Here is a 23,866-nt window from a genome sequence, read left to right as displayed (position 1 = left end):
TTTATATATAAAAACAGCTGCTTATGAATTTTCACGGTAAAAATAACATAACCAAATAAAAAAAGTAAAATAATTTCCATCACTTTTATATATTAAGATATATTTAATATTTTAATATTAAATTTTATATATGTTCCGGCCAGTCCACAAGCAACCCGGGTCCGGACACAGATAGCCGACCTAGTGGGTAGCCAGGAGGTGATCCACATGTTACCTCCTCATTTACGTGAAATCTGAACAGTTAGCAAAAATTTCTAGAAATACGTCACCCAACCCGAATACGCTGTCTTTTTGTATGGATCTTAACTTGAACATCGGAGTCTTTGCAGATGGCCCCCATCCGCTAACCAGCCAACATCAGAGACAGCCTTCCAACACCCTAACTCGCACCGCCAGATTCAACCGCTTCGAGTCTCTGCTTTAATACCAGTTCTACCCGACCCGTCGGAGAAACAACCAATATAAAATGCTGAAAGATATTATAAAGCAAATAAATAAATTAAAGTGACAGATAATAATAAATAGAAGTAGATTTTTTAAATTTCTTCAATAAAATCATTGATATCTAAATCGTTTTATAAAGAATTGAATAATTATAAATATCATAAAAATTAAAAATAAGAGTCTTCCAACAATTTTCCTTTAATGATATTTTAAATTATTGTTGTCTAACAATTTTTATTACGAATAAAATTAATTGCTGACAAAAATAATAACAAATTAGTTCTAATCTTTTAGAATATTAGACAAATATATTAATTCCTAAAAATTAAAGTAAAAAAAGACAAGTAAATATGTAAAATTGTTTAAAAAGTGGCAACTTAGTACTTCATTTTTCTAAAGTATAATATGATATGGAAAGATTAAATTATTTGAAATTTATTTAAAAGAGATAAGTTTGTCTTTTTTTTAATTTTATTATAGATTAATTTGTCTAATATTCTAAAATATTAATTTTTTTTGGTTAAAATCTAATTCATCTAAAACAAAAATTAAATTATTTGGGACGCGACATTATTACCTTTTTTTATTTCTAACTCTCCAATAATAACTCAACTTACTTACCAATGACATCAAAATTCAAAACTACAAAGTAGAAAGGAACATGAACCTCCTTCCAAACTTGACAAATGAACTTACTAATGAATGCCTCCAATTATTTGGATTTCTATATCATCAATCTTTCCATGTCATTATTTTCTCAATCATAATATACTATTGGACAAATGCAACGTGAAGTTTTGTGATACTAATCATTCCACGAAGATCAAATTCAAACATTCCAACTTGGATTCTCATCACAATGATGAACCCCACCATGAAAGGGTCACACATTCACACTCCACAAAAACAAAACATATACAATAGCTTAGGAATAAAAACGACAACAAAATTACAATCCTTTTTGGTGGTTAAAAAATTACCATTCGCTCACTTCATGCTGATTATGTTAGAGTGCTATACATTTCTTTTGTAACTAAACATTTAGTACATTAAAAGAAAAGAAAAATAAATGAATTTCTCTCTTTTTTTTTTTTGCTTTTTTGGTACATGTAATGTAAGTATTAAGGAACTATGATAAATAAAAAAATACTAGGAAAAATATCATTGAATATCATATAAAAAAAAGTGAGCCAAAAAGGAGAAGGGGGGGGGGGGGAGAGAGAAACAACAAATCAGAAACAGACAACTACACCGCATGACCCAATTATTCATTTGCTAAACTAATCATTATATTCTAAAAATTAATAAAAAATATATTATCAGTTTTATTTTAATAATGTTACTTATTAATTAAAGAAATATCTTCATTATTACTAAATATATATTAACACAGAAATTAATAGAAATAAAATTAACATTATCAAAATAAGAGTTAAAATTCCTATTTTCAGACTATTATTACTTATTGATTTAAAAAAATAATACTTTCAAGATTGTGATCGAAATGGTGGAACAAAATATTCAGTTAGAGGATCTTATTTTATCTTTAACTTAAAACTTATGAATTAAAATATAATATATGTTACAATATATATATTAAGAAAAATGTTATTTGTACAACAAAATTCATTAAAGAAAACATGATTTTTCTATTTTTTTGAGTGTTTTGTACATGTTTAGTTAATAATTAGATGGTTTAAAGTTTAGGAAAATATTCAGGTGTTCCATTTACTTTATTGGAATTTCAATATTCCATGTACGATTAAGTTCCAAGTTAATTTTGTCTTGTAGCTATTCATAAAAAGACAAAAATAACCCTTTAATCATAAAAAAAAAAAAACAAAAGATAACATACATGACTTGAAAAAACGCTGCACAGTAAAACAATGTACAAAAATTTTATTTCTTTATTTATTATAAATTATATTATTTGTGAAGTCTCATAAAAGAAAGAGAATTTTGTTTAGAAAATACTTAAAAATAAAATTATTACTAATAATATAAGATAAACTTATAAATATAACAAATTTATTAAAAGAAATAACATTTTTTTATATTCCAAAAATTATATATATCATGTTATTTTATATTGATTAAATAATTATGTATCTATTTTATATATTTTTCTTAATTTAAGAAGTTATGATTTATAAAATTGGCACATTGATTTTAATTGAAAAAAAAATTAAAATCATAAACTTTAATCTTATCTTGTACATAATACATGACAAATTATTAAATTTAATATTTGCAAATATGATAATATTATGTTGTTACAATTTATTTTTTCATTGCTCAAATAAAATTATTCAATTTGAATAATTTATTTTTTATTTTTAAAGGTATAAATGGTAATTATTAATTATGATAAATGATATGTCTAGTAAAAAAAATAATTAAAATTTATTTTACTTCTACTTTTTTAAAATCAAAGTATTATTGATTTTTTAAAAAATCAAATAATTTAATTTTTTAGTAAAAATTTTTGTTTTAAATGCATCTAAATATGTTTAAAATTTAATAAAAATACTTTATTATTTTAAAAAGTGTTTTTCACTAAAAAAAATTTAATCCAAATAAATACTTTTTTGAGTAATACTACACATCTAAATCTTTTTATGAATCAAGTCTAACCAAATTAAATTATAAGAATTGGAATATATTAGCTATAACTGATTTTTGTTACGTTAAACTAACTTGGTTATACTTGATTAATAAAAATATTTGGATGTATAGTATTATTTTATTTTTTTCTTTAGGTTATTCAATGTATTTAATGTTAATATTATTTCTCTTTAATAAGTATAGATAAACTAAAAAAACAATCTCACTTGCTTTACATATAATGATTTTTTTAGTTTTTTCTTATATAATAGTATTTAAATACAGCATGAATATTTTGCTTTAAAAATATTTTTATAATATATGATTGAAATTTATCTTTTACTATATTATTTTATTTAAAAAAACAAAGAGAAATAAAAGAAAAAACCTGGTGATAAATATTAAATATATCTCTATAATTAAAAATATTTTTTTTTCTTATTCTTTTTAAATTTTCTGTTTCTTTGCATTTGTTTATCTACTTATTTATAATATATTAAAGGTGAAACTAAATATTATTTATTCTATATTAAAAGTGAAACTAAATATTATTATCTTAAAAAACTAACACATAATATAAGTAAAAAATATTGCACATGCATTTTAATAGTGAAGTTGACATATTTTTTCTATTCAATATTTTTTTCGTCCATCTTTAATTTACTAATATTAAAATCTTTTTTGTTTCGTTTACTTTTCTTAATTATCATACGGTATGAAAAAAAATATTAATAATAATATTTATTAAAATCTAAATTAAAAGATGATTATTCTAAATAAATTCTAAAAGATCACAACAAAAAAGTTCATATATGCTCATTTATTTCTTTGATAAGAATTATCATTGTTTTTTAAAATGTTAAACTAAATTTTATCATAAAACAAATAGGAGAAAAGACTTAAACAAAATAATATTAATTTAGCACAATTATGATTCTAAAATTTTTTATTTAATCAATTATAAATAGTATAAGTAGATATCTTTAACTTTTAACTTATAAGTGTAAGCAATTAGTTAATATAATTTAACAAAAATAGATTTAATATTTTTTCATATCCTGACCCAACACTATGACCCAGGTCCAAACACATGCTAAAAGGCCCACTCCAAAGAATGACCTTCGCCACCCACCGACCTCTTCTGATTCGACACGGACTCCTTCTCAAAGAAGTCGGGCAGATAGCTGTCAGATAACACTTATTCAAATAAGTAATTATCTCTGAAATCTCTCAATCTACTTCCAAGAGCCATATCCCAACTACCATAAGATAAAGGGACGGTTATCCACCTCCAAAAGTGGAACTACTCCAACGGTAGTTATTGGATCACTATTATAAATACACTGACACCCCTCAGGTATCTCTAAGTTCCAATACTCTCTAAACCTACTTACCCCCTTGCTAACTTAAGCATCGGAGTGTCTTTGCAGGTACCACCCCCCATTCTTTAACACATACAACTCATACGGCGGCTCCCAGACGTGAACCAAATTGGAGACCACCTTCCATTGACGTTTGGGCTAATATTTCAAGCCCAATCCACCTATTTTAGATTACCCACGTAACAATATTAATTTTTTCAGATTACCAATAATATTAATGATGCACAAAATTTATTATTTATTTTTTCTATCAATCCCTTATTACTTATTTATTGTTAATTTTTAAGTTATTTCTTGCCAAGTCTTACCCATAAAATTATCCATATCACTATCTTATATCATAATTTAATTAACAAGAATGATGAGATTAGTTTTTTTTTCTAAGGCTTATCATTAATTAATTAATTAAAAATATTTTAATAAATTATTTCTTTAATTAACGAATATCAGAAAAAATTAATTTATTGTGAAATTCTATATTATCCTTAAAAATTTAGCACAATAAATTTAATACTTATACTTTAAAATGAGTTTAGTTGATAAAATTAAAATATAAGTAATATTGTTCTTGCACAAATTTTTACTAATATTATTATAATAATACTTACTTGAGCAATTAAATTTATTTTTACTAATATTAAAATGGTCATTTTATCCTTTTCTTCATTTTTTTTTATTTTTTCTCTTTTTTAAATAACTTAATAAAAATAGATTAATATTTAAAACAATTCATATTTAAAATTTTGAAAAATAATATGCATTTAATAAAATAACATGTATTTAATATAATAGAGAAAATTGAATTAAGTAAGTACTATATACAAGAGAAACAAACTAAATTACAAAATAGTATTATCTTATATAATAATAATAATATTCCTGTAAAATAAATAGATAAATAAAGTATATCGTGACAAAGGAAGTCATTTGTTTTAAAGAAAAGAAAAGGAGGAAAAAAAACTAACAGAGACATAAAATGATCAATGAAAATTGGTTAGGAAAAAGAAAAGAAAAATAAAGAGTGTATCAAAAGGAAACAACACAACACAAGTGCAAGATAGTAATTTCCTCATTCTTTCTGTGGGCTAAGGGAACAACTTGTCTCTGTTGTATGGTGCTCTCCAAAAAAGCAAAACTACTCAATATATATCTGTTCAATCTTAGCCTTCTAATTATTTTATTATATATCTTAATGCTAAAAAAGATTGGAATATCAATGTACTAAGAAAGTATTATGGTACATGTGAAAACCTTCCTAAAGTTTATTTTAAAATTTTAGAATCAAAATTTTAAATAATTTAATTTTTAGATATGTATTTAAATTATAATATATTAATAATTAAATATATTAAATCTGAAACAGAAATTTTAAATTTTAAATTTTTGTTTTATTTAGTTTATATTTTAAATGTGTATTTAATTTTAAAAAAATATTAAATTTATTTATAATTTTTAAATGTATTTATTTAATTTTTTTAATTATTGTAATAAAAAATTGAAACTAATTTTTGAATTCACCAATGATTAAACTTTTAACTTTTTATATTTAAAACTCTAATACCATGTTATGATATCACTAATTCCAAAAGTTTCAACTGATAAAAAAGATAACAATAATAGTTATATCTCTAATATTTTCTAAACCTCCATTATACAAATTGTACAAATATTCTATCGTGCTCCTCATACTTTCCCTGTTAATAATTGTTGCTCCATTTAGTGTTGACGTCCTTTCCCAAGTTCCAACTCATACATAACCTTTTTCCTTCTCTCAAACCCAAAGCCTCTTGCAATATATAATTCCAAGAAGAAGAAGAAGAAGGCATTGTGGAACATGACAACCTATGGCACAATCCCAACAACTTCGTCATCACCACCTTCAACCCCAAACCTCGTTTACATCTCGCGTGTCAAGAACAAGGTCAGGGCAGGCCTAGGAACTCGTCAGCCATGGAAGACCATGTTGGATCCACGATCCTTTGGAATCCCCATCACTCTATCTCAAGCAATGTCTCGTGTTCGAATCAACGTCCCTTACTTTCGCGTGAACTATGCCATGGTGGCACTTCTAATCTTATTCCTTAGTCTTTTGTGGCACCCCATTTCATTAATTGTTTTCCTTCTCTTAATGGCTCTGTGGCTCTTCCTCTATTTTCTTCGTGACCAACCACTTTTACTTTATGGTCACGTCATTGACGACCGCATTATAGTGGTCGTCATGACTATATTCACCTTGGCAGTACTGTTGTTAACAGATGCCACGGTGAATATATTGGTGGCGGTTGCCGTGGGAGTGGTGGTTGTGGTGGCCCACGCTGTGTTTCGAAAGACTGAGGATCTGTTCTTGGATGAAGAAGTTACTGGGCTAGTTCACAATGGTGGTGCTGCAGCTTAGTGATGATTCATGTTTTTCTTTCTCCTTTTTTAATTTATTTTTATTGTGATTTCTAATTTGCTAATCTTATTTGGTGAGTTATTAGTAAAAATAAATTATTAGACTTGGGTTTACTTTTGTGGTTTATGTATGATTTTTTTTTTCTGAGATATTCTGGGGTGCCTATGTAAAAAGTTTTGATCTATGATTGTAGTTTGTAGTTTGTACTGTTAGATCAAATATTTTAATTTGCTTCTATATCATAATAGATAGTACTAATTAATATCTTGCTTTATTTTTTAAGTTGCTTTGTTTTCCCGTAAATTTTAGAATAGAGAAGTACTAGAGGATAGTAATTTTTGTGATTTATAACATTATCACTAGTATTTTTAATAGTATGAAATTATATTTAATAGCGTGGAATTAATTTTTTGTTTTGCTAGTTAAGTGCTGACTATATTTTAATAAAAGTGCTGACTCTTTAGATTTTCTTTTTTAAATAGATAGTTTGAGATTATTTTAGATAATTTTGAAATGATTTAAAATATTATAGAAGATTTTAGAATGTTCTAAAAAATTTTGGAAGATTTTAAAAGATTAAAGAGTATTTTAAAAGAGTGTCCATGTATATAAAAATATGAAAAATAGTATAGAATAATCTAAAAATATTTAAAGAAATGTAATAGATTATATATTTGTAATGAAGGTTTTGAACACTCAATTTAAATGATGATTAGATTTTATTATGACTATTCATTAATGAAGTGGATAATTATAAATAGGAATTGAGAGTTAGAATTTGAGTATATAAATTATTTTTAATAAATACTTAAATAATAAAGTATTCATTTATCAAATATTTTTTCTTTTGTATTCTTAATTTTTTTTACTAAATATTAAAAAGTAGACTAAATTTCATTTCAAGAGATTAAATATGTCTAAATATTAGCATAATAATATTAAAATGTGTCCAAAATCGTAACATGCATCTAATTAGTATATCCAATCATTTACACTTCACATTGAAAAAAAAAACTAAGGATAAAATAGATTTTAGAGTGAAAAAAGAGAAAAACTTTCCTCCAATTAGATATATGAAAATTAAAAAATATTTATATATTAAAAGTTATGTATCAAATAAATTTATATTATATATTTTAATATATATTTTATATAAATAATTAATTTTTTAGAATCTTGCCTCTTTTATAAATAAAAATTAAATTATCTTATACAAAATTTAGATATTCCTTAATTTAGATTTTAGTTTTTGAAATTAATTTCAATTGAATTGATTTTAAATCTTTCGATTTCTTTATTTATATGCTACTATTTTTAGAATCAATTATTAAATTAAATTGTTACTTATATTATCTAATTTGTTACTCTTTTATCACGGTGACAATTAAACTTTTTTGTTCTTGACCGGAATTTGTCGCGTGCTGATAATGTCAGCGTGCGAATTTATACCTATTTAAAATGAACGACTAAAACTAACTTTTAGAATAGGATATATATTAGAATACAAAATACATATTAAAAAATGTTAAATACAATTTTAGTCTCTAAGATAAGGGTTAAAAATGTTTTATTTTTGGTCTTTTTTTTGCTACAAAATAATCTCCAAGATTTAACTTAATTTTAAAATTGTCATTTTTACTAAAAATTTAATTTTTATTACCAAATTATCCCTAACTAAAGAAATTAAAAAAAAAAAAGAAAACAAAGAGGAAAGGGAAGGGAGAATCACACGGAGGGTGGGGGCAGGAAAGAAGAAGGAGGAAGGGAAAAGGGGAAGGTCATGCCAGCAAAATCATCGAAACCATCGTCCGCCATCGCTGCAGCTCCTCTCCGTCGTCACACCAGTCTAACCGCAGTTCGCTGGCGTCACCGTTGGCTCGGATTCGCATCACTGCGAGCAGAGGGAGAGAGAAAGAGAAGCGAAGAGGAAGAGAAGAGAGGCACGGAGGCGTTGAGGAAGACCGCGTTCAGCTGCGAACCGCCGCCCTGTTCGTCGCCGTCGCTGGAGTGAGGTCACGTCGTCCCGTCGCCATCGAGCCCTGTCTGCTTCTACTTCTGCTTCTATTTTTACTTTTGTTGTTGCTTTTGTTGATTCACCATTGTTGATTCACCATTCACCATTGTTGTTGTTGTTTTATTGTTGTTGATTCTGTTTCTATTTTTGCTTTTGTTGTTGTTGTTGATGATTCTGTTTTTGCTTTTATTGTTGCTATTGTTGATTCACCATTATTGATGTTGTTGATTCTGCTTCTGCTTCTGTTTTTTTCTTTTGCCTCTGTGCCTCTGCTTTGTGGTTGATTTTGGGGAAGAACAGGGAATGGTATTTTCGTCCAAAAGACGATTTTAAAACTAAGTTAAATTTTGGAGACCATTTTGTAGCAAAAAAAAAAAGTTGGGAACGAAACAAATTTTCAGCCCCTACCTTAGGGACCAAAATCTTACTTAACCCTATTAAAAAAAATTAAACTACGTATATATTTATACATAAATAGTTAAATACATAATGACTGATTTTGGGATGTGTTTGGCAAATACGTTGAGAGGGGAAAGCACGTTACAATTTCTTGAAAGTTTTAATTTTTGGTTTGGCTAATTTTATTCTCTATACACTCATAAGTGATTTTGTTCACAAAATCACGTTTACAAAAAGCAATAATTTCTAACTTTTACGTTGCACTAATGAACTTTTAGCCATTAATATTCAACATTTATTTTCTTTTTACCAACTTTATCCTTTATATATGTTATTATACTATTTATAGAATTTTTATTATTTCTCTTTATATGAACTCTTTTTTCTATTATTTATTATTTATATTTTTTATTAATTTTTTGTTTGACATTATATATTTTTATAATTGTAATTTTTGTGTATTATATTTATTATTATCTTTTTATAATATGATTTATTGATCTCATTAGGTAAAATAAATTAAACAAAAAAATAACTATAAATAATAATAATAGCAAAAAATTATAGTGTATTAAAAAAGAATACTAAAAATATACTATATAAAAAATATATAAGAAAAAAGTATAAAAAAAAATTAAACATATATAAAAAATAACATTATAATTTAATGTCATATTCTTTTAGTAATTATCTATCTAAAAGTGATTTTAACTAATATTATCCAAATAATATTTATTTTGTCAAAATTAATTTTGGTATAGAGTTGACAAACATAAATCATGGTGACACAAGCTTACTTCTACCCAAAATTAATTCTATAAAATCACTTTCACTCAAACTCCAATTTGACAAACCACAATCTAAACACACACTTAGTAGTTGATTTTAGTGTATAAATAATATTTTTTATTTAAAATAGCCAAAAGATAACAGCTAAATAATATATTTCAAAACAATAGCAATTTAGTAATTAATTCTAAAATCAATGTTAACTAAATAAAAAAATACTCTAAAATACTATTAGAGATGTTTAATTATTAAGAAGGATTAACTTATAAAATATTTAAAGAGAATGACTGAATTAAAAAAAAACATAAATATTGTTACATGATAAAGACTCTATAGTGCAGCAGTTGTATCAGATAAAAAGGATTAGTTAGTGTAACTAAAATTAGTTAGGTTGTTAGTATGCTATGCAACTGGCAACTAGGTTGTTATTACAGCTAGTTGAATCTGAGATTCTTCTAGATCAATTTTGTGAGAAATGAAATTAGATTCTTCCTTCTCTCTCCTTCTCATCTTTTTCTGCTAGTTGATTCTTCTTCTTCTTATTGCTCTCTTCTCTTGCTTCGTTCCCTGCTTTTCTCTTCTCTTCACACTTGAACTCACTTAACAGAGTTGATGAGAGTTGCTTTGCTTCATGCATGGCTGTTTCAACATGGTGCAGTGAGCGTGGACTGAAGTATAGGTTCCGATAACGAGATCGAGGGTGAAAGGTCCCGATCTAAAGAATCATGCAACTGTGCAAGGATCTTGAGCAAGAAAGCTCGGGATCTGGTCGGTAGAATTTGACGACCCTTGAAAATTGAAGATTTTCTTTGAGAAATTGAACCAGAAATGGAAGAACAAGTTCCGCAAAATATTGACATTCAAGTTCTTGCAAACCTATTGAATTAGGTCAATCAGCTACAAATCGTGCGAACGTGAATCCGGTGAGTCCTTATTTTTTGCATCCTAGAGAAAGTTCAGGAGTGGCTTTAGTTTCAATAATTCTTGGTGCAAATAATTACCATGCATGGGAGAGAGCTATGTGGAAAGCGTTGAAGTCAAAGAACAAATTAAAGTTTGTTGATGGTTCCATTACTAAACCAGCAGAAGAAGACTCTTTGTTTGAGGCATGGGATAGGTGCAACACCTATATTGTGTCTTGGTTGAATCTTTCTTTGAGTACAGAGATAGCACAAAGTGTCATGTGGATGAACAATGCTGCTGACATCTGGAATGCGCTGAAACACAGGTATTGTCAAGGTGACTTGTTTAGAATTGCGGAATTGTAAGAAGAGTTGTTTGCAACGTAATTAAACAGGGTGACTTGAACATCACTGCGTATTTCAACAAATTAAAAAGGCTCTAGGAGGAATTAGACAATTTTTCTCCTATGCCAGCTTGTAAGTCTTGTATTAGAGAGTGTGATTGTGGCCTTGATGTTGTGAGAAAGCATAAAGAAGACATGTGTGTAGTTAGGATGCCAAGAGGCCTCAATGATCAATATGCTGTTGTAAGATCACAGGTAATGCTCATGAAGCCACTTCCCGATATTGATGCTGCGTTTTCATTGCTTCTGCAGCAAGAACGACAAAATGTGAAATCACTAGAATGTAGAATCTTGATAGCCAGCTCAGACACAAAGTCAAATTATGCCATGAATCCCCAAGCAAGCTCAAACACGAGAGGGGGAAGAGACTTCAGAAGTAGAGGTGGTAGAACCACTTATGGAAGAGGTGGCCGAACTCAAGGATACAAGCAGTGCATCTTTTATGGAAAAAGTGGTCACACTGAAGACACATGTTATAGAAAACATGGTTTTCCACCCAATTTGAGAACTGGAAATGGAGGAAGCATAATCAACAATATAATTGCTGATGAGCATGATGAAAAAGTCAGCAATACACCTCAGGAAGTTCAGCATGACTCAAAGATATCATTTTCTGCAAATCAAAAGTTGGCATTATTGGTACTTCTAGAGAAGCAAAAACAATAACAGCAAAGTCATAATCAAACCACCACACTACCATCTAGCCAAGGTATTGCATTCATCATGTCATTAGCTACTTTTAGTCATTGTTCTTGGGTTATTGACTCAAGAGCCACTGACCATGTCTCATATTCAATTAGTGCATTTAAAAGCCTATACCACATCAAACTTGTGCATATAAACCTACCGGATAGAACAAAAATTGTCACAGATATAGCTGGTACCATAGAGTTTACTGCCCAATTTCAATTAGTACATGCATTATTTGTAAAACCCGGTTAATTAACGGCTAATTAACTCATAAATGAGAATTTATTCTAAAAAGCCCTAAATGTGATTTTTATGGCTAAATGTGATAGAGGAGATTGAGACGAGAATTTTGATACCAATTTTATAGAATTCAAAACAAAATTGGACCGAACGGGCCAAACCGGGCCAACCGGACCCAAAGTGGGCCCTTGGTCCAACACAACTAAACCAAAACCCTAGTTTTCAGTACTCTCTCTCCTCATTAAACACACACACACGCTGAAATGGTGGAGAGGAAGGGAAGAACACTCTCTCAACTTCTATCTCTCACTTGATCTTCAAACTACCATAACTTTTGATCTAGAGCTCCGATTGCTGCACCGTTTGTGGCCACGCGTTCACCGCGGAGAGCTCTACAAAATCCATACAATCAATCTTGAGGTAAGCCACGTTTTGCTCTTCGAATTTCCAGCCATATTTTCGAGTTTCATGAGCAAAAATGTTGAGGTTTTGGGCTCTTTGATGTTATAGGACCCAACTCTCTTGAAAGAGAAGGTTAATCTTGTCTCCTTGGACCTTGGGTGTGGTAAGATTCTCAACCCTAGTATAATTTTTTGTTCTATGATGTTTGGGTTTTGAGATGTGTATGGGTATGATGATTGTGGCTTAGGTTGTGTATGTGTGAATATTGGAGCTTGATTGGTGATTTTGGAAAGCTTAAGAAGGGATTTGGTGGTGAAAAATCTGTTCTTGGAGGTGTTGAGGCCTTGAGAGCTTGTGGATAAGTGATTTGGAAGTGCTCCGGTTGAGCTTGGGAAATCGGCTAAGGTATGGTATCGGTTTCTCGTATCTAATATGTAATGTGGTAGGAAATACTTAGGCTAGAGGCCCTAAGATAGGCATTGAATTGTTGATGTTGTTGGATGGTTGAAATATATGATGTGGTCATATATGTGATGATGATTATTGATGCCTTGATGGTATGATGTATGAGAAATATGCATGTTGTGATATATGCTTGATGATTGGTTATGGTTGAATTGTGGATTGAACCATGTTGATGGTGAGTATGATATTGATTGTGTACAATGATGATTTATTGGAATTGGTGTGGTTGAAAATTGGCATGAGGAAGAGTATATGATATGTCAATGTGTTTGAGTTTGAGCCACTTGGGGGAAGTGGGTTAAAATGATGGGACGGTGATTTTGTAAATTGTGGTAAAGTGTCAATGTGTGAGTTGAGGAGGCTTGATGTTGAATTTGATATATTTTGATTGATTTCAAAGAAAAGAGATGAAATTGGCATGTTTTGATTGATTTTGAAAAGAGTTGAAAATGGCTTGTTTTGGAAATGGCATTTTGTGGTTTTGTATGAAAAATATAGTTTTTGGCCATACTTTGATGGGACATAACTTGGACCACAGATCTCTGTTTTGTGCCAAATCTATTTAGAAATGAAATTGGATCCGGGATGTCCATGCCGTTCGAAGAACGGGTGAAAAACGATTTAAAATGAGAAAGTTATGTCCGTCGGAAGATTGGGGGTTGAATTTGTGAATTCTGCCGTTTTTAACTTAGAAATTTTTTAGCAGAATAACCCCCCACGCGTAGGCGCACTTGGCGCGTACGCGCCATCCTTCTCAAAAACGCCATCCACGCGTGCGCGTGGTGTGCGCGGGCGCACCGATGTTCTGCACCCAATGCCCAGCCATTTTCCAGAGAGTTGTGCCAGATTTGTGCCTGGGGCATGAGAGCACCCACGCGTACGTGTGGTTGACGCGTGCGCGTCGCTTGGCTATTTTTCAATCCACGCGTTAGCGTGCATGACGCATACGCGTCGATGAGTTTTGTGGCCATCCACGCGTGCGCGTGGAGTGCGCGTACGCGTGGCCCTGTTTTCATCCCAAAGTTGATTTTTGAGTTTTAAAAGCCAAATCTCATACTTCTAAGCCCCCGATCTCACCATTTATGTCTTAAATCATTATGATATGCCTAGCAATGAGAAAAGGAGCTAGGGGATGTGGTAACTTACGAGTGAAGCAAGGGAAAAATGAATGATCAATGAGGATCAAGCATGATTATGTGAGATGCGGAGGATGATGGTGGAAGTGCTTGTTATGCCATGGGCCGAAGGGCCGTTATTATTAATGAATTGGATGGTTATGGATTTAACCGTGAGCCGGATGGCTAGATTATTGCCGTGTTACGGCGGAGCCATGATTATGGCTAAGTATAAATGCATATATGCTGTTGAATGAATTGTGAATGTTGCACTTCCACTGTTGGAGATGAGAGTTTCCCTGGAAGGAAGCAGTGGCTAGCCACCACGTGCTCCAGGTTGAGACTCGAAGCTCTTCTGACCCTATGTCGTAAGTGTGGCCGGGCACTGTGAAAGACCCGGATGAGATCGCCCCCGTAAATATTCACCAGTGAGGGTGATGGATATGGATCATGATTATGATCAAGTTTATGACGAGTATAACTCGAGTTGGGGATGCGCGACAGAGGGACAGTCCAATGGTTAGCTATCAGGACTTGTCGGGTTGGCTCTATAACCGACAGATGATATCATCAGCCACTAGGGACAGACATTCATCATATGCATACTATGTGAATTGATTGAGATTGCCTAATTGACTGCATATTATTTGCTAATTGTCTAAATGCCTTAATTGTTCCTATTTGTATATTTCTTGTTTGATATAACTGTGTTTGCTACATTATACTCCTGCTGGTGGTTGGGAGGTTTGAAGGAATTGGAAAGGGAAGTGTTAGTTAGACTGAAGAATCTTTAGTCAGATGCCCTTATATGGTTTAGCTTGTTTATAAGATTTGATATTATCTGGAGGAAGTTCTAGGATTGCCTTCAGCTTTCCTCTATTATTATGTATTATATATGTGGAAGCTGTTACCATGCTGGGGACCTCTGGTTCTCACCCATGCGGATTTTGTGGTTTTCAGATGCAGGGCGTGAGGTTTCCTGCTGAGGCATGCTGGAGACTTCTGGATTTGCGAAGATCCTTTGTTCTCGGGACTCTGTTTTGGTTTATATGTTTTGCTTAGATACTTTTATCTCCATTAAATAATACAAACTATGATGACTCCTCTTATGGGAGATTTTGGAGAATAGGTTTTCTGTATTTATGTCTCTTTGGGTTTCCTTTGGGGTTTTCCTTATTTTATCATATGTATATATTGCTATGCTCGGACCGGTTATCTTTGCATCCAGATCTTGAGTCTTGATATTCCTGTTTTTGACACTCCTTTGTATATATATAATCTTGCGTTGATTTATCCCTTGTTCGTTACGTTATCGATCGGAGTGTTGCGCTTTCGAGTTGCGATTTTTGTTTACCCCTTTTTCTACAAAGGCTCCTAGTTATAATCAATCATTCATACTACTATACGTACTAAATTTTTATTTTAGAGGTCGTAATGCCTTGCCATCTCTGAATTATGACTTAAGCATAAGACTCTATATGGTAGGGTGTTACATTATTTGTCCCGAAATTTAAGTTCAATTTGATATCAGTATCAAAGTTGACTAATGGTTTGAAATGCAAGTTCATTTTTGATGACTCCAATTGTGAGATACAAGATCCAGTTTCCAAGAAGAGGATTGGAGTAGCTGAGAAAGAAGGGGATTATATGCTTTTGAGAATTTAAAACGAGTCACAACAATAAATATCACATCAGCATTGTCATCTATGATCTTGCCCTACAATTCCAGTAAAGATGATTCAGAAGCAATTTGGCATATTAGACTAGGCCACATACTATCTTAGAGAATAAATGTGATGCAGAAATCATATAGTTTTTGAAAAATAAAGGGAACATTGGACCCTGTGACTTTTGTCATTATGCTAAACAAAAACGACTTTCATTTTCTTCTATCATATCTAAGTCTGTGAATTTATTTGAGCTAGTACATATGGATATATGGGGCCCCATTGGAACAGTTTCCATTAAAGGACACAAATATTTCTTGATTGTAATTGATGACAAAAGTATATATACTTGGATTTTTTTCATGAAATCAAAGGCTGAGACAGCTTCTCTTGTACAAAAGTTTATAAATCTTGTTCAAACACAATTCAATGTTTCTGTGAAAAAGATCAGAACCGATAATGACCTTGAATTCAAGTTAAATTCTTTCTACAATTCCAAAGACATAGTGTATCAAACAACATGTGTTGAGACTCCTCAACAAAATGAAATTGTAGAAAGAAAGAATCTACATATTTTAGAAATAACTAGGGCATCAATGTTTCAAGCAAACATGTCAAAGAGTTTCTGGACATATACAGCAGCACAAACTATTCATATTCATAATCGCATACCTAGCATTCTATTACAAAATGTTTCTCCTTATGAAATTTTAAAAGGAAAATTACCTGAGATTGAATATATCAGGGCGTTTGGCTACATGGCATATGCTGTAACCTTGACAGCTCATAGAAAGAAACTTGATAAGAGGGCCCGAAAATGTGTACATCTTGGGCACAAACCAGAGACAAAGGGCTATTTGCTATTTGATCTATCAATTAGGGATGTCTTTCTCTCTAGAAATGTTATCTTCTATGAAAATGTTATGCCTTTTGCATCAAATGCATTCTCTGATCCTGGTCAAGCACAAAAGCACACACCATCTAATACACCTACTACATTCACAGATCCATTTGACATTACTCACAATACATCTTTTAACAATCCATTGCATAACACTATCATGTATTCACCTGCATCACAAATAGATGTTCCAGATACCACGTTGCACAATCTTGCATCCCATTCTGATTACATTGCTTCTGATTCAAGTGAGTTCCAGGTTACTTATGATCATGCTCCCTTAGATGCATTTATCAGAGGCTCAGAATTTGAAGCCTCAAGGGTGATTCATCAATATCACAGTAGTCTTAGAAGATCAAGTAGGACAAAAAATCCCCCAACATACCTGAAGGATTTTCATTGTTTGATGTCTTCTGCAATAGATTCAGCTACTCCCAATTCTTCCTTGCAGCATCCTGCCTCACAAGTAAGTACCTCACTAAAAACAGACCCATTAGCTAAACTCATGCATGTAGAACTTAGGAATTATGACGATGCTGTTACAGATGCTAATTGGAAGTCAGTCATTGATAATGAACTTCTTGCTCTAAAGAATAATAAGACCTGGACTTTGACTAAGCTCCCTGATGGTAAGAAAGCAGTGGGTTGTAAATGGGTCTTCAAACTCCAACTTAACCCTGATGGCTCCATAGAGAGGTACAAGGCATGGCTTGTGGCCCAGGGTTTCTCACAATCTCGCAGAGTGAACTATAAAGACACATTCAGTCCATTGGTAAAAATGAATACGTTTAGAGTTGTGATGGCTATTTCGATTGTAAAGCAATGGCATTTGCACCAATTGGATGTAAACACAGCGTTCCTACATGGTGATTTAAATGAGACAATATTCATGAAGCCTCCACCAGGATTACAACTTCCAAAACCAGGCTTGGTTTGCAGATTGGACCACTCTCTCTATGGACTGAAACAAACGAGTAGATAGTGGAACACTAAGCTTGCAGCATCCCTCACCAGTCTGGGCTATGTACAATCCAAACATGATTATAGCATGTTTACCAAGATTAATTCAAGGCATATGACTGTGATTTTGGTGTACGTTGATGACTTTGTGCTAGCAGGTGATGATATTGAGGAAATCAACCATATCAAACAGTACTTCTATGGCCTCTTCAAGATCAAAGACCTTGGTAAACTCACCTATTTTCTTGGCATGGAGATTTCCAGAGGCCCAAAAGGGATTGTCATTTGCCAACGAAAATACTGCCTTGATCTCCTTAAGGATTATGGCATGTTGAATGCTAAATCAGTTTCGACACCTATGGACACACCACACATTTATCAAAGAGCTCGGGCATTGTCCTTGCATTAACTTCAGAGTATCGAAAACTTATAGGGCGACTCCTCTACCTTACCAACACCCGACCAGAGCTCTGCTATGCAGTAGCAAAACTCAGTCAGTTTCTTGACTGTGCAATAGACAAACACTTTGAGGCAGCTTTGTGGATCCTCAGATATCTCAAGGGTACACCAGCCTTGGGTTTATTCTTCTCAGCTAACACATATTTACTGCCATCAAGGTTCTCTGACAGCGATTAGGGGACATGTCCTGATTCACGAAAATCAATTACAGTGTATTGTTTCTATCTGGATACTTCAATCATCTCTTGGAAAAGCAAGAAACAGGATACAGTTGCTACATCATCCTGTGAAGCATAATATAGGGCCCTTGCAGCAGCAACCAAGGAGGCACAGTGGCTAAGGTTCATACTAGAAGAGTTGCAGGTGGATCAGGAGAAACCGATAACGATCTTTTGCAATAGTCAGTCAGCTCTGCACATAGCCGCTAATCCCGTCTTCCACGAACAGACAAAGCACATTGAGGTTGATTGCCATGTCGTGAAGGATAAATGACAAGAGGGGTGACGAAGTTACTCCCAATTTCCAGCACTGAACAAATAGCTGATATCTTGACAAAAATCCTCGCCCCAATCCGTTTCGAGCTTGTCATGCCAAACTTGGATTAATCAAAACATCCAATCCAAATTTGAGAGGGGGTGTTACATGATAAAGACTATAGTGCAGCAGCTGTATCAGATAAAAAGGATTAGTTAGTGTAACTGAAATTAGTTAGGTTGTTAGTATGCTATGCAACTGGCAACCAGTGCAACAAGTCAATTATATTAGAGAGAGAGAGAGAGCTAGTTGAATCTGAGATTCTTCTAGATCAATTTTGTGAAAAATGAAATCAGATTCTTCTTTCTCTCTATGAAATCAGATTCTTCTTTCTCTCTCCTCCTCTTTCTCTGCTAGTTGATCCCTCTTTCTCTTCTCTTCACACTTGAACTCACTTAACAGAGTTGATGAGAGTTGTTCTGCTTCATTCATAGTTGTTTCAACAAATATATCTTTAATTTTTTTTTATTTATCTTCTGTAGACATAATTATGTATACAAATTATTCTAAAATGCATAATATAAGATTTCGAGAACTAGACACAATTTTATTTTATAAAAAAGAGACTAATATCAAAAAATTATTCTTTTATAAAGAGATATCCAACTACACATTAACGAGCTCAAAAAAGTTCAATTTAAATAATGATTATTATTTATAACAAACTAAAGTATTATGATAATTATTTTGTGATTTATACGATAATTATTTTGTAATTTATTTGTCTGATCTCTTCATGATTCAGACGATGATGTTGTATTAGTTTTTGAAACTACAGTAAAATAATAAAGTTATTTATTAATAATAAATTGGTGACTTATAGTAACAAATTTTTGTTGTAAATAATTGTAAATGAATAAAAATTTGAATATAATAGATAATTAAAAAAAATAAACATGTTTATAAAAAATAAATAAATAAAAAATAAATTAAAAATATATTTGTCTCTACACAAATAATTTGATCTTTTTTTAAAATATTATAAAAATTAATTTTTTTTAATAATTTTAATATTAAATTTTTTTCAATAATTAATTATTTCTAACGATCTTTTAAAAATAATTTTTATAATTCTAAGAGTTAGATCGGATGGGTCGGTCAAACCGGTCCAACAGAGAATTGACGGAAAAAAATTATCCTTTTTAATAATTAATTTTACTGTTATTTTATTTCAAAAATAAATAAATTTTTTGTTAAATTTAATTAAAAATAATTTTTTAACTTTTGTAACAGGAGTCATATAAATTCCTGGTTATCCCCATTCTCCACGCTCCTAGCAAAAGATATATTCGATTTAGATGTGACAGGAGCAAAATGCTTCCGGAAACATTCAATGATCATAATGATGAAGCCCATGGCCCAAAGGCCCAATGATGTTGCGGTTTTCCAGAATAGCGCGTGCTTGTTTTTTTTACTAACCTTTATTTTTTGTGGCTAACGCGTCCACCTTTTCGTCCATCAATAACGGTTTTCAAATTTTAGAAAAAGTAAATACTAATTTTTTATTCGAAAAATTTACGCGATGACAAAATAATACTTGAAGCTGTTATTGATAAAAAGACTATTAAAAGAAGATTAATTTTGATAAAAATAATCCGTTATTAATTGAGTTATCTTATCATAATTACAAAAGCTATTGATAATTTTTTTTATTTTTTATAATTTTAAAAACATTTTAATTTTAATTTTCTAAAAATTCTAATTTTCGTGTTTCTAAAACTCTTATCTCTTTATAATTTTTAGGAAAAGTCTAGGAGGTCAGCAATTTTGTTAAATTCTAGCTAGTATGTAACCAATAAAAAAAAAAGAGTCATTGGATGAAATCTTACACTAATCTCACACCATTAAAACTATCTTAATAGCTATTTGATGGCTACAAATCACAAAAATTGCTGCCCACTATCATTCTTCTAATTTTTATTCATCATCGTCATTATCATCCACTTCTCTTCTTCTTTTCCAATTCTCTTTGTATGCTTATTTTTTTAAATTTTGAGATATCAAACAACCAGCATTTGAGAAGGAATAAACAACAACAAAGCCTTGTCCCACTAAGTGGGGTCGGCTACATGAATCAAACGACGCCATTGTGTTCTGTCATGTATCATGTCTACAGAGAGACCGTTTACATGTAGATCTCGTTTGACCACCTCACGGATGGTCTTCTTAGGTCTTCCTCTGCCTTTCGCTCTTTGTCCATCTTCCATCTCATCCACCCTCCTGACTGGATGTTCTATCGGTCTTCTTCCCACATATCCAAACCACCTGAGACGCGATTCAACAATCTTTTCCACAATGGGTGCTACTCCAACTCTCTCCCTTATATCTTCATTCCTTATTTTATCCAATCGCGTATGACCACTCATCCATCTCAACATCTTCATCTCTGCCACACTCAACTTATGTTCGTGCTCCCCTTTAGCCGCCCAACACTCCGTACCATACAGCATAGCCGGTCTTATAGCGGTGCGATAGAATTTACCTTTAAGTTTTAAAGGCACTTTTTTGTCGCATATAAAACCAGATGCACTCCGCCATTTTGACCAACCTGCTTGGATCCTATGATTTACATCATGTTCAATCTCTCCATTATCCTGTATGATGCACCCAAGATACTTAAAACTTTTAACTTTTCGTAGGATGTTTTCTCCAATCTTCACCTCTATATTGGATTTTTCCCTTCTCAGACTGAATTTACATTCCATATATTCCGTCTTGTTACGGCTTATGCGCAGACCATACACTTCTAGAGTTTCTCTCCATAACTCCAACTTCTTATTTAGGTCTTCCCTTAACTCTCCCATAAAGACGATATCATCGGCAAAAAGCATGCACCATGGCACAGGCATGAGACATTAAAAAAAATTTTATCATGCGCATGAGACATTAAAAAAAAAATATTTACTGACTAAATAACTCTTATTTATATTTGTGTTTTATGGAAGTGTATTCGTAAATGTGTCTAATAATTAATATATTTTAAATAATACATATATAGAGAGACACATCCAGAAAATATATCAATAAAAACACTTCTATTAAACACAGTTATAAAAAAGACATTTTTATTAGACACATCCACAAACACACTTCCATAAAACACAATTATAAAGAAGAGTTAGCAGAAGTTGACAGATATTCTGTTGGTAACGTAATGGAACCGTGAAAATAATATTTGTTTCAATCTGAGGCTATCAAACAGTAACAATAATGATGCAAAATCAAATAGGTGCAGGAGAACAGATGGTAAAAAATAGAGATGTTGCTCCTAATCACAAGTAATGTATGTGCGCGCCATATGCATAGAGGTCGTCTCCGTTCAAGAAAGTCTATGGAACTTTACACCACCAACAACAATAACAATGGACACAATCTACTTAAGAGGGCTTGCCATGATTCTCATTCTTTTGCTGCCTCAACGGCTGCTGTTACTGTCGTATTTTCTAACTACACTATAAGAAATAATTATTCTTCTTCACCTCATTTTTTTGGTTCTGCTACCACCAATCATCATTTATATTTTGAATCTATCTCTTCTCTTTTTCTTCACAATTTTGGCACTGGTTCTATTTCATCAAGTAGGCTTGTTGAAGACTGGAGGAAGAGCAGGAGGTAGAAATGCAATGTTCTTGTTGAAGACGTACGAGTATACAACATAGTTGACGATTCCTCCACCGACAACATCATTTTTTGGAATAATTCCACCAACAATATCTTTGTTGTTTGGAATCCGCCAGAGCTTTCACGCGTTCTTCTACCTACCTATTTTAAGAAGAGAGAAGAAGGAGGAAGGAGGAGGCGGTGCCGTTGAAGTGAGACAGAAGTGGAGGTTGGTCGAAGGAAGAAGGAGGAGGAAGATAGAGGTGGCGATGAAGGAAAATAAGGAGGAGTTTATTGGGAAAGAAGAAGGAAATATTGGTGGATGACGATGAAGAAGAAGATACTAGAGTTTCAGAGAAAAGGGGATTAGAATTTTTTGAAAATTAGAATTAGAAATTTGGATAATTTTTATAATTATGATAATAGTTAATTAATACATGAGTATTTAACCTTAACTTTAAATAACTTAGTTGAGGATCGATCACTTTTGTTAAAATTATTTTTTTTAGTCAATTTTTAAATTTTTCAAGTACTGAAATGATATTTACCTCAATTTCAGAATTTGAAAAGTTTGCAAGTGAGATAGTTAGAGAGGGACTTTGGGTCGAAGGAAAGGATGTGGATGAAAAGAAAAAGAAAGAAAAACTTTCGTACATGGTTCCTTCACACAACACACAAGTGGAAGGAACCATCTTCTTATGGAAGCACTTGTGTAAGCAAGAAGTATATATTGACTCGGGAAAATGAATGTGAATCAAAGAAAGGAGAGTCGAGATTCGAGAATCACATAGAGGATGTTATCAAAGGAGGCTAGTTGCAGTAAGAAGACTTGGCCAATTTCACAAATGTTATATTTTGAAGGCAAGGAGGTCAAGCCTGAAAAAAAAAAGAAGTAAGGATTATAAGTAAGAATTTGACCTTCAAGGAGGAACCAAAGTGGGTAAGTATATTTGACCACCAAGAAAAATCATTTTGAACTAAGGAGCTAGCCTATATATAAAGAAGGTGAAGATTATTGGAAATGGCACATCCATTCTGCAAGTCACACACACTAGTTCAAACATTTCAAACATTTCAGTTTCTGTTTTCTTTTTCAACTAGTTCTAGATCTTATTTTTTTATAAGCTTTTTTTTTTAAATGATTGTTAATTCTAGTATTTTTTTTTGTAAAATTTTTTCATTATTAATAAAAGTTAACCATTTTAAATTATCTTAAAAATTTTTTTTTTCTAAGTGATTTTTGTAAGAATATCTCTTGCAAATGTAAAAGTAATAATATCTCATATAAAAATATATTTTTATTTAATAGATATGTTTGAGTATAATAATATAAAAATATTTATTTATTTTTTATGTTAAAAATATTTTTTTAAGCAAAAAAATATCTTTTTCAAAAAAATATAAATGATAGCTTTTTAAAAAATATATTTTTAAATTTTTTAATATTTTTATTTTTATTATTAAAATTTTATCAAATATATTAAAAAATAAAAAAATCAT

The 23,866-nt window shown here is 31.3% G+C and overlaps 2 protein-coding genes across 2 annotated transcripts; both read left to right on the top strand.

Annotated features, from left to right (window-relative positions):
- The first annotated feature begins 6,231 nt into the window (after nt 1-6,231).
- Nucleotides 6,232-6,976, top strand: LOC130951962 (PRA1 family protein F3-like). Its single transcript, XM_057880723.1, has one exon. It carries the CDS (start codon nt 6,265-6,267, stop codon nt 6,823-6,825), a length of 561 nt encoding a protein of 186 aa, XP_057736706.1. The 5' UTR covers nt 6,232-6,264; the 3' UTR covers nt 6,826-6,976.
- A 4,070-nt stretch (nt 6,977-11,046) lies between these two features.
- LOC130948948 (uncharacterized) lies at nt 11,047-11,999 on the top strand. The gene is made up of 2 exons (XM_057877801.1): nt 11,047-11,255; nt 11,423-11,999. Exons 1-2 carry the CDS (start codon nt 11,047-11,049, stop codon nt 11,997-11,999), a joined length of 786 nt encoding a protein of 261 aa, XP_057733784.1.
- Nucleotides 12,000-23,866: the final 11,867 nt, after the last annotated feature.

Source organism: Arachis stenosperma, chromosome 9 (assembly GCF_014773155.1).
Source record: "Arachis stenosperma cultivar V10309 chromosome 9, arast.V10309.gnm1.PFL2, whole genome shotgun sequence".
Classification (NCBI taxonomy): domain Eukaryota; kingdom Viridiplantae; phylum Streptophyta; class Magnoliopsida; order Fabales; family Fabaceae; genus Arachis; species Arachis stenosperma.
Note: the sequence above shows the minus strand (reverse complement) of the source record. Positions and strands in the feature narration are given on the sequence as shown.